The sequence below is a fragment of the Synchiropus splendidus genome, chromosome 6, assembly GCF_027744825.2.
Source record: "Synchiropus splendidus isolate RoL2022-P1 chromosome 6, RoL_Sspl_1.0, whole genome shotgun sequence".
Classification (NCBI taxonomy): Eukaryota; Metazoa; Chordata; class Actinopteri; order Syngnathiformes; family Callionymidae; genus Synchiropus; species Synchiropus splendidus.
Genome location: NC_071339.1, coordinates 7938811 through 7953853, shown reverse-complemented (window position 1 = coordinate 7953853; position 15043 = coordinate 7938811). Strand labels below are relative to the sequence as shown.

Here is a 15043-nt window from a genome sequence, read left to right as displayed (position 1 = left end):
TGTATTTTGTTATCCAAGTTGAGTTATTTATTTTAGAACCTTAAGTGAAGACCTGTTCCTTTAAATCTAGACACAAACACATTACATTCACTTTTAATAAAAAAGAAAGAAAGAAAGAAAGAATGGGGAGCAGTCTCACAGATTTTTTTTTTTTTTTTTTTTTTTTTTTACACGACTCATTGATAACAATAAAGAGAATAGGCATCTGAACAAGCACCTTGAACTTCTGGACCTGGCTCGCAGTGGAACGGCCCAGTAGGGGGGGCAGGGCCACAGCTTGAGAACCACCGCAGCGCATCCGTGAAGGGGGTGGGGAGCAGGCGCGCGCACAAGCCATAGCCATCCCCGGTTAAACGTGTCAATCAGGATTAATGTCCTTCCGAACCTCCCCTCGAGTTCACCCCGGACCTTCGACCAGTGGAAGTACCGGGGGTCGTGAACGGGGGCGGACATATATAAAGCAGAGGAGCAGACGCAGGAGCGCTCAGCTCGGATCTGGACTCCTCAATCTGGGTCTGACAGCAGTTGTCAGCGGAGTGAACCCGCTCCACGAACATGCTCGAACTCTTCTCCAGCTCTCCACCGGCGCCTGACAGCGAGGCTTTTTCTGGGCGCAGGTGATTTTTTTTGTTTGTTTTGTTTTTAATATATATTTTTAAAGGAGTTCTGCGCACGGAAACTTGAACCAAAGGCGCCCATGGAGCTGAAGAGCGCATGTCGCATGGCTCTCTTCCCCTTCCAGATGCTCTACTATGTGGCCAGAGCCAGTTTCTTCTGGCTGCTTCCGACCAGGAGAAAGGACTTGGGGAAGGAGGTGGTGTTGATCACCGGCGGGGGTCGAGGCATCGGACGCCACCTGGCGAAAGAGTTCGCTCGACACGGGGTCAGAAAGGTAACTCCAGACTTGTTTCTCACGTGGGTCACTGGAATCGTTTGGGACTGAAATGAACAATAACCAAACATTTAAAATGAAGCAACTTTATTAAAAACATTTACTCGTCAAATTTGACATGGCTGAAGAAAATGCTTCAACTTGAAAACTTTTTGTAAGTTGGATTTGTGTCAATTATTGATTATTCTATTTTTTAATAGAGTCGGAGATTGTGAATGAGCAAAGATCTGGGTCAGGGCACAAGATCAAAGCTCAGATATGTTCAGTAAAGACGTGTACTGAGAGACTATTATGTACTTAAACAGTGACGGAATTCAAGAAGAATTAGTCATTTTTAGGCTCCTGGGAACATTTTTTTGCTATTTGTTTTCATCAAAGGCATGTTTTTGACCCATCATATCGCTAACCCTGCAGCTCTACTCCGAGTCTCTAATGGATGAAACTTTCATGTCAAGTTTGGCTGCACGAACACTGTCACCTTCCGGTAGATCACTTTAACTTCTACTGTTCTCATGTGACTGGCTGGTTCAAAGCACTTCAGAAATTCACCTTCCTCCTCTGAAGGCACTGTCAAGGGTGCAAGCAGCCTCAGCAGAGGTGGCTATTCTTGAGCTATCTTTTCACCTCAGCCCCTCGTCTTATATCCCGAGTCAGTCAAGCTGCATCTTAAGTTTTGGTCACATCCCAGCAAGTCAATAAGACCTGAATATAATCTGAATTGCTCATTGAAGAGTGTTTTGTTTTTATGAGACCGAGCAGATTGTTTGAGCTCCTTTGTTTTTGGCTTCCTAGTTGTCCTGAAAATGATTTCATAAAGCCTCCAGCTAAGATAAACTGGGTAACAAAGGTGGTCCAATAAACCAGAGAACTCTTGCCGTTCTTTCCTTTACTTTAGATGCTGTTAGTGGAGCGAGTCAGATGCTGACCCACTAGTGTTGCACTGATAAACTGCCGAGGATGAGCTCCAATACACATGCACGCCATTTCTCTGGCTAGAATGGAACAATCCCTCCTTTAATGTCTGTTGACGCCGGTCCAAAAATGTTGCTGGAGTGTCAAGCTGATTTGGAAAACACCATCCTCAGGTGTTCCAGCTGTCTTGTAGAGCAAGCGTATTTTCCTCTCAAAGCAGAGTTCATGGCCTCTGTTGGTCCATTGAGACCGGAGACTCTGCCCTCAATTTCGGTTCAAGTATTACACAACCACTTGAGTCACTCGGAGGGCAAGCCCAGACTGATTTTATGGCTGACTGAGGTGATTAAAGGGAAATGCTAAGCTGACATTCATTCGTGTACAGGTCAGTTGGGTTGCCAAAACTGTTTTGGGGAGCAGTCTCGCTGGTGGAAAAGAGATCACTTACACCTGTCTCACTTGAGTGCTTGCTCATCTGTTTGTTCCTAAATAACTTTATGCCATGCCAGAACCAGAACCTGCCAGGACCAATACGTTTGTTTATCGAAAAGGCATTAGACTGAATAATGTAAACTACCAGCATGTCGTACATCCTTTATTACTGCTCTACTACTACTACTACCACTGATGACACAGTAGCACTGTCATTTCGAGTCACACCTCACTACATATCGCTGGTTGGAACTCATTCAGACTGTGGCTATGTATTTGCAGGAATCTTATGATACAATAAGTATCTCAATGGTGGTACGATACATAGCGATATAGTGCGACACTGTTGGTATATTGTAATAAAACCCATCATTTTAATAGGGAAATCAAATAATGAATTACAGCATCATGTGAAAACAAGTTTATTGTTATGTAGGCTTTTAGCTAGGAGGGCGTTTTTCTCAGCGGTGCCTGAATAATGCCCTACTCGTAGTGTCATCACACTGGTGTCCATGAAAAGAGTGTTTCTACCTGGTAGTTTTGCAGAATGTGATCAGAATATATTAGGTTTCAAAACTGAGCTACTGCACGTCTCTGGTCAATGACCTGACCCCAGGGCCTATGGTTCACACTGACCTTCTTTTTTAAGGGGTGGATTATATTTGCGGTCAGCCATCCATGTTTGAGTTGAGTGAAAATGTGCCACTGAACTGAAATGCAGTTTAGGTTCATGTTCTTCATGCACCCCATCATTTTCCCCGGTAGTTCAGCCAGATCCCTCGTGGTTCCCTGCAGTGATTGACTGCTTCCAAGTTGGGCCCTTTGCATGTGGCATCTCCCTGAAGTCAGGTATCTTTTCAACAATCTTTGAAAGATATAGCCTCAGATGACATGGTGTTAGATGCTGGAAACTACGTGTGACTCCACACACACATGATACATGCAGAGCACTAATGGGTCTGATCGCTGTCTGGGTTGGCAACAGTGTTCAAAAACAACCTCATAAACTGAGCAGCCGCAGCAGCAGCAGACAAGTGCAGCGCAGCTGGCGTTTGATAGTGAACGACATGTATTTATTAGGCTGATTTTATTGACAGACTGATTTATTTAAATGAATGATGCTGTGCTCCGCAGTAACTGTTTTCATTGCTGTGATCTCACAGCTGCGGAGAACAGCGAGGAAACATCCTATTTTTTTCTGAAGTGACTGAAGATTACCAGACTCTCAGAGACTGACAGAAAAATCGCTCAATCGTCTGTAGCCTTGCTCACTTTGTCCAACTTGTTGTGAGACTTGTGTGGATAAATCAGCCCATATTACACAACTTGTTTCTGCTATTTTCTTGTAATATAACATGACAACACTCTTTCATGTTTAGTTTTGGCTGTGAAACGCCACATTCTGTTACAGCCGTGGCAGAGGTCTGTCATGAGTTCATATCTGAGGTGACGTGCCAAGCCCATAATAAAAAAAGGTTGGGGCTCGTGTCACCTGACTGATGCCGACTTCCTTGAGAAGTGCTTTGTCGTGGGTCACAAACCAGCTATTTTGCACAGAGCGCCGCCATGTGAGGAGGAAAAAAGGGACATAGCCTGAGGCGCAGAGGTGTGAGGCTGCACAGCAGGGGCGAATCGGACTCAGGCCAAGTGTGAATCCCTTTACAGTGATGTTAGCCGGTTGCACAAAATGAGTGATTCACTACTCATTTACAAACCAATCTTCACAGTTTAAAGGTAGGTGGACAGGAATAACTGACTGACTGTCCTGCACACTCACCACTCCTATCCCCACACTGCCGCTCCTGTCATCATCTCCAACTCCAGTTGTCTACGGGAGAACGTTAAACAGTCAAGCGCCTCATGAGCCACCACTGGACCTGTTAGAGAATATGTGTTATGACCAGCTGCTGCATTTCCCCAACATCTCAGATGTAATCCATGATGCAGAGAAAAATCAGAGCCCGAAAACCAGCTTTGAGAGCAACAGCATGGGTAGTAATTATCTGTACTGGTGTGACACGACGCCGTAGCGAGAGTGTAAATAGGAAAACATTGCAAGAGAAGAAGCCCTGTCTTTCAGTGACGATTCCTCGAGGGACTGAGCTGAAAAAAGGGGTCTTTAATAGCTTCACTTTGCAGCTGCACAACAAAGGATGTCAGCGAGCTTTTCAGCACATCATTGTTGAGCGTTCTCAAGGTGTGAAAGCTTTGAAAATAACACCTGTAGTAATGTGCCTGACAATGACTCTCTCACCAGACCCGTCCCAATAAGGAAATAGGCTTGTAATGGTCACTAAAGCCGAGAAGTCCCGCGTCACCCTGCAGTGTCAGACTCGGGGAAAAGGTCATTTGGTTCTTTTTTGGGTTGTATTTTCACTATTTCTTCGACATGGTTGTCAATATGGAGCCAAGCGAAGCAGACGGGAGTCATTTTTGGAGTACTTAATTATGAACCGCGTTCAGAGAAACAAACTATTCTCCTTGCGATCGTGCGATTCGTTTTGATGGTTTCTATTCGGTGCAGCAGTGAAGGTCGCACTCTCATGGGCTAACCCCATTATGAACTTCAGCTCACCCCCGTTCAAGCACCTTTTGTGCTCATCGTTATTTCTCTCTCTCTGTGTGCGTTGGTGTTTTCACGGTTCAAGATTTGATGAAAGGATCCTACAAGTTGGAGAGTTTAGCGCTTGCAAACAGAGCCAGGGCCTCTACTCATCTGCTGTTTGGGAAGATCTGCTGCAGAACGAAACTGAAACAATAACCCAGACCGAAGTAATTTCAGGAAAAAAAAAAAAAGTTTGGAGCCCTGAGAGAGGGTTTCTCAGAAGACCCAACACTGGGAAACAGAAGAGTGAATCAAAGCCCCTGTAACTATAAGTGCTTGCTGCTTAAAAACAGATTTTTGTGTGGTTAACATGTCACAAAGAGATCATTACAAAGAAGCGACGATGCCTGTGATGGCAGCCTTGTGTGTGTTGTGCTGGAGGCGGGAAGCACACTGCTCCCAGCTGGGTATTGCCCTGCAACTGACCTTGCTGTCTCTGCAGTAATTAGACAGCGGCAGGCGACTGCCTCCTGAACTCCTGCTGCCCCCACTGTCTGCCACCTCTCTGCTGGTCCACACAATGGGTGTGAATAGAAGGGTTAATACCCACCCATATATTCAAACCCGAGATATAGAGTATCACAGCCATTCAGCCGGAGCAACAAGCTATACCTTGGGTAGTATTGGGTGCCAGCCTCGCGCTCGCGAGGTCTCGCTTCGGGCACTCGTTCAACCGGTGCTGATAGGAAATTGTGTTTGAGCAGTTAAATAACTGTTTTCTTACTTTGATCAGCAATTTGGCCGGTGCTTGTTTGCGCTGAGGGTGCTGTGTTGTGAGGGGTGATGAACCTTACAAATGAAATGCCACTAAAATAGAGGGGCTGCAGTGGGAGTACGGGATTTTAATAAGAGCTGTCAGCTTTGTTTGTTAGGCCCAAATTAAAAGCTTTTGGTTGTTTAGCAAGACCTGCCTGCCTCTGCAGATTAGTCAAATACCCTTGCAAATGAAGCAAACACAAAGGACCAGATGAAAGCTTTGAGGATCCCCCAACTGATAGGACAGCAGACTGCATTCCACACAAGTGGGTCTTGTGCGTTATTGACTGTAAAACCTTCTTGTATTACCGCCACAGTTGGTCTGGACGCTGAACATGTTACCATAAAGTCGAGCACGCCGGAACATTAGCCACAACCGCTAAATTTAAGGAGGAAAAAAAGATCTTGTTCATACATAAGCCGCGGGTGCAGTGTCTGCGCCGTAGAAAGGTCAGTGGTGCACCCGGTTTAAGAATCACTTCTAAACTACTTTTCAGTGTTCAGCATGGAGCCTGACATGAAACAAACTTGGCAATGTTCTGAACTTGAATCATGAAACTTCTCACATCTTTTATTTACATTAAAGCGCTTAAAATGCACTGTTTTTGCCCGTGTGTTCAAAGTTCCACAGCCGGTCTCAGCTGCTGCTTCTCGTCTCCGGTTCTGCAGGAGATCGGCCCTGTTGGCGGAGCTGCGGACACGCGTGCGAAAACAGTGCATTTCAGTGCTTTAAGGTCAATAAAACAACTGTGTTTTCATCGGTTTGATGTGACGAGGCAGCGTGAAACTCTTTAGCCTCTAAAAATCCATATATTTGTCCAATGATAGTCCAAATTAAAAGAGTGTATGCTACACACAATATTTTGTCTTTCTATCCTGCAGCTGCACAAAATCATTGCCTTGTGTTTTTCAGTCCAATATGATCATAATTTCAACACAGATTCACTTTCTCCTTCTTAAACACTAGTACGTCGCTCTGAAGGCAGCGAAAGGGCTACTACACTCTTCTGATATAATATAGACCCCTCAGTTGAACTTTTTTATTCTCAGTGATAAGTGATATTTATCCGTGCAGTGATGGACATAATGGATGTTTAATAATTATTAACAATGATTTAACTTTAAGTCAAATAAAATTGCATTTTTAATAATCTTTTTAAAAATTATGTCATCAATATTTATCTGTGATATTGTTTCTGATGAATTTTGCCAGCTTTTAATGTACATGAAATTAAAAAAAAACTGGCAGAAAATAACCAGAAAGGAATGAGTTGGTCTCAAACTCACACCTGGTCACCACAGCAAAATATTTTGAAATCAGATTATTAGCAAATGCTGACTTCTACAAAGTTCCTTGGTGCTATTGCCATTTTCATGACAGTGAATCAGTTGCGAGGGTTAAGTCTTCATTTTCCAAGTGGTTACTTCGGCAAGTCATCACGAGTAACTCCGAGCAGATCCATTTGACATGCAAACTCACTGTTGCGTGGATACGCCAGATCACTTTCCAGTAGACTTTTTACTCAACTATTAACCTCGGTCATGGGCGAGCAGCTACGTCCCACTCTGGCGTCCTCACGCGCTTCACACACACGCACTGTTTGCAGACTTCCTGACCAGAAATGACAGAGCTCATCTGCCCAACAGGCTGTGTAATCTCTTTGAGAATTTGTGTGAGAGATGAGGAGGGCTCACCCCCTGATTTCATTACCTTTCCCTGACCCCAAAAACTGACAGATCTAATTGCCCAATCAACCCCTCCCTGCCCCCCTCCCACCCGCCCCCGCGCCCCAACACCACCATCGCCATCCAACTCAGCGTTCCCTGCTCAAATGCCAGTTCACTCACGCAGCATCCCCTGAGTCTTTATAATCCTGCGCAAAACTGTTTGTTGAAGTCCCTGATAATCTTCTCAAAGATAAAGCACAAACATGGATTTGACGCATTTGATATTCTCACTGTTTCATTTACGATGGTGTTTGATCATTTGCAGCTAATCCTCTGGGGACGGACGGAGAAGTGCCTCAAAGAGACTGCTGAGGAGATTTCTCTCTCAGGAACGGAGTGCCATTACTTCATATGTGATGTGGCTAATCGGGAGGAAGTTTACAAGCAAGCCAAAGTGGTTAGAGAAAAGGTAGGACAACTCGTCTGCAAAGCAATGTCAGTCTCTGACACGACAATTCTTGCTGTCTTCCTACTTGTGTTGACTGACAGGTGTAGACATAACATCAGAATGTTGTCCACAGTGGCGCAATGCTGCTGCTTTGCAAAATGTTTAGGGCTCTGATCGAGCTCTCGACCTTTCTGGGTGAAGTCTGCATGTTCTCCCTGTGCCTCCATGGGTTTTCTCCGGGTACTCCCACAACCCAAAGACATGCTCACTAGGTTAATTGGACACTCTAAAGTTGCCCATAGCTGTGCGTGCGTGTGCCCTGCGATGGACTGGCAACCTGTCCAGGGTGTATTCCTGCCTCTCGCCCTGACCTGCTGGGATTGGCTCCAGCACTCCTCCGACCCTGAACAGGACTAAGCGGTGGTTAACAGAAGGTGAATGTAAGTTGTCCTTGCTGGTAATCAATTATTGTTTTCCTTCGCAGGTGGGCGACGTCACAATAGTGGTGAACAACGCAGCAGTAGTTCACGGCAAAAGTCTGATGGACAGTGATGACGACGCTCTTCTCAAGTCGCAACACATCAACACCATGGGACAGTTTTGGGTAAGTGATATGTAAAGGTCACGGAAACGGGCCCAAAGGTAGCAAAGATGGGTCACAATTGCGTTGCTTATTGAGCTTAGCGACCATTTAGAACTCTTCCCATAGAAGTTGACCATCTGGATGCACTCAACCACACCTGTCAAGGTGACAAGGTCATTGTCTAAGTGCACTATGAGTGGGGATGCTCCGAAAGTATCGGTCGCCGATCACTACCTGTAACAACCGATCACCTGACGCTCCTCCATCCCTGCTGCTCACTCGGCAGCAGCATGCCTGCTGTGGAGCTTCTTTCTATCTGTCACGTGAAGTTTGCATCCTGCAGCACATGCACAGGAAAATGCTGTGCCAGGAAGAGTGTCAAAATTAAATACGCCATTTAAACCACCAGCACTTGACAGAGCACGTTTTAAGGGCTTGTGAAAGTGAGAGCGCTGGTTCCTCTGCAGCAGGCTGTTAGCGCAGGTACCGCTTAGCAACACCCGCCGGTCCGAGCGTGATATTCGGAACGCTAAGCCAACTGCCCAAGAAATAATGATTAATTTCACTGAGCTAGATGAGCAGGTCAGTCGCTGTTTTGGAGTCGGGTGCAGCGTTCGTTTACCACCTGAATCTGAAACGTTTGAAAATGTCCGGAGTGGAAACTTTCAGAAATGCAGTGCTCTCGTTTTGGAGTCCCGCTTCAAGAGACCAGTATGTAAAGTCTCATGAGATTCACCAAACTACAACGTCTCACATCGCATTAAATGTTTTTCAGTGCTCCTTTTGACAGAATAGTTGCTGCAGGCTGCAAGGTTTTTGGATTTTTTATCTCCTTGAAGAGTTACAGTATATAGAAGACCTACCTGCCTATAAGAATTAAAACTGCTTAATGGTAAGAGAGAGGTCATAGTCAGATATGTCACCTCTCTTCCTCAACTTTTTACAGGATAAACTTGGAGAGTGGTGGTTTCGTTTTTTTCACATTGACCTCATCTCACTGATGACTGTCCACTTAAGATCTGCTACCAACCAATCTCATCTTTCAGCCAGATGAATCCTGACATTGCGTGTAGGAATTTGTCAGTGCCATCGTGGCAGAAATTCTGAAAATTGAGTTTGTGAGTTGGCCTCATTCTTTGGACACATAGCATTGCTGGACCCTCATCCAATATGAGGCCCACGCTTATGTCCTCAGTTAAATCTGGGTGGTGTTGTTTTTTGACCAGGCAGTATGTTACTGTCATTGCTGTGGGGAATATTGTCAATGTTCTGCCAGAAGACTAGGGACCACACAATGCGGCCTGGGATGTGAGTTCACCTTCGAATGACTATTTTTGCAACATTACCGTCCCAACTGCTTACGTCTTTGCAGATCACATGCATGAGGTCATGTCGGCATGACTGCTCACTGAAACACAATGAGGCCCTTGTCACAAAGCAAGACTCTTTTAGATGCAGATTAAGAGGGGGATTTCCTTCTTCCTTCTCTACCGTCTTCATACTCTGATTCTCGCGTGTCAGCATATATCGACTGCATCTCCAGACACGTCAGTCAGAGCTGTTATTACAGGAGGTTAAGTGGGGTATTTCCAAATTGCCTGAAACCTCAGACAGGGATTTCAAGCTCTTGGCATTTCAGTGTTTGTATGGAGATCAAAAGCTTTGTGGGATATGCAGGCAGGAATGCAGTTATCATTTGAAAAGGAATGGCTGCGAAAACTGTGGATTCATTTTCACAGTTTTTTTCCCGTTGCGTACCATCCCTCCAATTTTCTCTCTTTCTCTCATCAGACTACAAAAGCTTTTCTGCCAAGGATGCTGGAGCTGCAGCATGGCCATGTATTGTGCATCAACTCCATCCTGTCTCAGTCTCCCATCCCAGGGGCCATTGACTACTGCACCTCCAAAGCCTCATCACTGGCTTTCATGGAGAGCTTGACACTCGGCCTGTTGGACTGCCCGGGTGTCAGCTGCACCACAGTGCTTCCCTTCCACACCAATACAGAAATGTTCCAGGGCATGAGAGTCAGGTAAGACTGATCATTGAGACATTCAAAGAGTCTTAGTTTGTTGGAAGAACATGATATATCCAAGTGAGCAGAGTGCAACCTACAAAGCCAACATGCCCTCCCATCTTTTTTTTTGTAACTCCAAATTTAAGTCTCTATTTTTCCCTTCTTAGATTCCCCCAACTCTTCCCCCCTCTCAAACCCGAGGTTGTCGCCCAGAAGAGTGTCGATGCAGTGCGAGCAGACAAAGCGTTTCTCTACCTGCCCTGGACCATGAATGTCCTTGTGACTTTAAAAAGGTACGTACACTCATAAGACTTTTTTGAGAACATGACTTACGTCCACAAGTTAGAATACTGCAGGAGGAGCTGGCAAGTGCGAGGGCTGTGAGTTGGGTGCGTTTCCTTGAGAGTCAATAAGAATAGCTGTGATGATAAGACAAAGCTGAAGTCCTGATGAACTATTGAGTGAGAGGAAATAATACTAATAATAATAATAAATAACAATACCAGGCCTGGGCGATAAGCTGAAAATGTACCGTTACCGAATTTTACCATGATAACCGATGTCATTTTGCCCTTGTTGGTAAATTTGGAATTTTTGTAACAAAGAAAATAAATGTCTGTTCTGAACATGTGTTTTGGAAGGCAATGTGCATTCTCTTTAAGACGGGGTAAAACCTGTGTGGTCATGTGACTACTCCGATCCATAGTCAGCATAAAAGGGTAACATTCAAGCTATTAGCGTCACAAAATTAACTATATCATTCACCCTGCTTGTCATGCGACTTACAGTGAGCATCACTTTTGGGCTTTTGGGGTCTGTCTTTGGCTGTGTCCCATTCCTCCCCCTAACACTAGCACTTGGTCTGGAGCGCCTTCCACTATGAAGTGCCCTCCGACAACTAAGTGAAGTGATTGACGTCCCTAAGAATTGGGACAACACTTCACGTGTCACGCGTAAAGACAATGTGTCATTGGCTGCCGTGCTGCGTTGGAGACTTTTAAGAAATGCTCAATGTTTTTGCTCCCTCTTGCTTCGGCTTCACCGCTATGTTGCGGTGATAGATCTGTTAGTATGGTGATGTTTGCGTTAGCCTGGAAGGAGAAATAAAAGCATACAGTACATGTTGTATTGTTGTATTGTATTGACCATTTGGGTCGCTAACGTGGGATACGAGACAAAGTAAACCAACAGAAGAGTTGTCCTCGCTGCTAAAATGTCCTGTTGTCCTATCCAACATTGTTTTTAAATAACGTACTTTCGTATCCTGGAGATCTATCCACACTTTATATTCCCACTTGGTTTCAAGTCAGCTCCGGAGCCCTCTCGGTTTGAAGGGATCACTTCAAGTGGTGAACGGCGAGTGACCTCGGTCTTAGGAGTATTGGGACACACTACACTTACACATGAGCACACAAAACCCACTGTTAGGGTCAAAAACAAGTGTTAGGGTGAGAAACGGGTCACAGCCTTCACTGAAACAATTTTCCCCCAAACCTATACTGCAAGAAGTTGTTCATGTTCATTGAAATTTAACTCCAAACATTGACCGTCTTACACCTAGTTATGCCACATAAACAGCGTTGTGTATGTGTGAAGAGTAAAAAATAGTCTTTACAAATAATAAACCAATTGATATTGGGATAATACATGAAGTGAAATCAAAGTTGAAGGTTGAGCCGCATATTTTTTTGTAGAACTATCTTCCCAACATGTACAACACTGAGGTAAACAAGCTCAATTTATCGTGATATTGGTTGCAGGCCATATGTTACCCTTACAGTATGGTGTTGTCTCTTCGAGATATGTTGGTGTAGCTGTCTTTTAACCACAACACTCCTGTTTCTCCTTCTTCCCAGCTTCGTGCCACAAGTTGCACTTGAAGAAATCCACAAGTTTACTGGGAGTTATACCTGCATGAACACATTTAAAGGAAGGACATGAGACTGCAAGTGACCTAAGCAACGCTGAGACTTAATAAAGGGAATACGGACCTTAAGATGCCACTGAGGACATCCTTTTGCAGCGTGAAGACATTTGCTGAATGGATTTTGAGATGCTGCAGCAACTGCTGCCATTGACAGACAGAAGATCGTACGTGTCAGAGGACGTGGGACTGACCGCAATCTCACTTTAAACAGAAGCCATGCATAGATCTGAACTAGTAGTTGCTGTGGGAGCTTTTTAGTCTGTTTTGATGGTTCCTTCTTTTTGAAATTGATTTTACTGTGTCATTAAATCAAAACAAGATAATAAAAAGCAGTTTGAGAGATACACTTTGTTTCTTTGTGCCTGCCGAAAATAGACTCTTGCAAGGTGCGCATTGTTTTGTGTGTCTGGGTTTTGACTCCGCGGGTGATAGCACCTGTGATTTATTTCGGGTGTGAGTTCATTGACTGTGACAAACAATGTTGTCAAAACATAAAAACACGGTGTGCGCGGCATCAGCATTATTGTTTGTTCCCAACTGTCAAAATCGCAGCATGGGGATGAAGAGAGGCGTGTGAGAATGAATGCTAAAAAGGCTGGTCACTTGTGTCTGGAACATTTCATATCATTTTGGTCATAATATAAGACGAAAACTCTCCAAACTGAGCGGCTACTCCAACATCATTGACCAAACTTTATTTGAATGTTTTAATACTTGGCCAAGGAGCGCCCTGGAGTCACATTCAGTGGATGAGATCAAGGCAGCTTCATATTTGGTCCCTTTTGACCAAAGATGTTATTAGGGCCTGAAAGCGTGGCCAACACCTGGAACGAGTCAGAGTAGATGAATTGCCAAATATGAGCATAAAGCACAAACTAAAATGGAATAAACCTGTGCAGCCACAGGTTTTATGTCTTATATCTTCCACCACCAGTAGAAACAGTTGTGATATTGTGGCTGGTCTGAGGGAAAAGAGGGAATATTTTGCAGAGATACAGATTCCGTAGAAGCAACTATACAACTGACTGGTTACTACACATATTGAGGGGATTAAATGTTTAATAAAGCGTTTTATTGTTGCTAAGATGCATATCATCGCTAATAAAACTCCTAATTTGAGATGTCAGTTTTCCCTTATTTTATAAAGTATATGTTCTAGAATGTTACATTGTCTTGTTGTAGAGTTTTAAGTAAAACCCAGTTATCACTCAAGAGTGTTTCATGTCAACTGGTTCCAGTCTTATTGCTCTGACTGAATATCGTCAGTCACCATAGGAAACTTTGTTTCACCCACAGCCATATTTACCTGTGGTTTCCCACAATGTTCCATTTTAGGTCCCGTTCGGTTTTCACCTACTACCTCTTGGACAAGTCACCCAACGTCACTGTGCCTCTCTGCTGCCCATTTTAGAAAAGTCTTGTACTGATAACCGCAGCCCCCTTGGTTTGAAGGGATCATTTCAAGTGGTGAACAGCGAGTGCCCTCATTCTTAAACAGTATTGGGACACACTACACATTAACACGCAAACCGAATGTTAGGGCCAAAAACAAGGGTTAGGTGAGAATTGGGACAGGCCCAACATGGCGCTAGTCAGCGTCTAGAGAGACGCTGGCGCATCCTGGCATCAACGTCTCTCTTCCACCTAAGGTTTCCAATACATGGAAACATTTGTTGCGCACTGCCACGACTTAAATGAGCGGCAGCATGCCTTCAGAATAATGATCTCTTTTGTTAAAGATGAAATTTCACACACTCCCACATCCCTGCTCAGAAAGCGTCATTGAAAATTGAGGGAACTGTTTAAAAAAAAAACACAAAATTGAGCGCAATAAAACCTTGTACTTGAAGGGATCCAGATGCATAGTGGGCCACCATATCAGTGCTCAAGTCAGAATCTAATCTGACAGGCTGCAAACAAGTCGGGATGGAGTTTGGCTGCCAAGCAGGGCTCATAAACTCTCGCCCTTGCAAACCAAACGTGCCCTTGTGTACACCTGCAACAGGCCCACACAGTGTGATCCCTCCACAGGGCTGGGTCACTGGTGGAGATCTTCAGAGGCTTTCTCAGCAGCCTGTTTCTCATTCCAGGATTGCGAAAGAAAGAAGCATGTTGAGTTGGAACTTGAAGAGGCATGTACGCTTGAGGAGGAGGGCTGAATTTGTTTGAAATCTCACAGAGTGGGTTCAAAGCAAGGTTAGCCAAATACTGAATAAATCAAAAAGGAGCTAGGAGAGCTATTTTCCTGCGGCAGGCATTTGGCTGCGGGGTGAGTGACCAGGCGCAGGTGGAAGTGGAGGATTTTCGTTTTCTGGTTGCATGGGGGGGACGCTGCTGTCTCAGCTGTGAGCACACTCCCAGGAGTCTGTGCTTGATTTGAAATTCATATGGTTAAGTCAACAGACATTCCTGCAGCAGTTTGCCTGAATCTTAATGTCAGATATTTTAGACAAAGTTTCATGGCAGTTACATTGATGCCTGTCATTAAGGAGTCCCTTTATGTTGCACAAAATGTAGGGAAATACGAAACTTCAAGGTGCACTCCATAAGCATCAAGAAAGAAAGAACTGAGTGTTTTTCCATCCTTGTTGAGTCACGGCCAAAGCGCAATTGTGCTTAGTCGAAAGTCTTCTTCAGAGTGTTCAACTCTGGAACACAGTGTTTTATGTTTTTATTCTAGTTTGGGGAATTTTTCAGACAAATCTTTAACATTCTTTGCCTCGGCTTGATCACAACATCAATAATTCCTTTTCTTGTCTCATTTTGAGTGTATTTATTTGGTTCTGCCTTTAGTTTTCTGCCAAC

General features: G+C 44.4%; 1 protein-coding gene across 2 annotated transcripts; it reads left to right on the top strand.

The window, feature by feature from the left end:
- Nucleotides 1-361: 361 nt before the first annotated feature.
- On the top strand, nucleotides 362-13279 carry dhrs3b (dehydrogenase/reductase (SDR family) member 3b). Of its 2 annotated transcripts, XM_053869290.1 has the most exons (7): nucleotides 362-617; nucleotides 743-892; nucleotides 7591-7734; nucleotides 8198-8317; nucleotides 10088-10326; nucleotides 10479-10604; nucleotides 12168-13279. In XM_053869290.1, the coding sequence occupies exons 2-7, from the start codon at nucleotides 743-745 to the stop codon at nucleotides 12250-12252; spliced, it is 864 nt and encodes a 287-aa protein (XP_053725265.1). In that variant the 5' UTR covers nucleotides 362-617; the 3' UTR covers nucleotides 12253-13279. The 2 variants fall into 2 exon arrangements, with proteins under 2 accessions (XP_053725265.1, XP_053725263.1); XM_053869288.1 differs by having other exon boundaries at nucleotides 362-892.
- Nucleotides 13280-15043: the final 1764 nt, after the last annotated feature.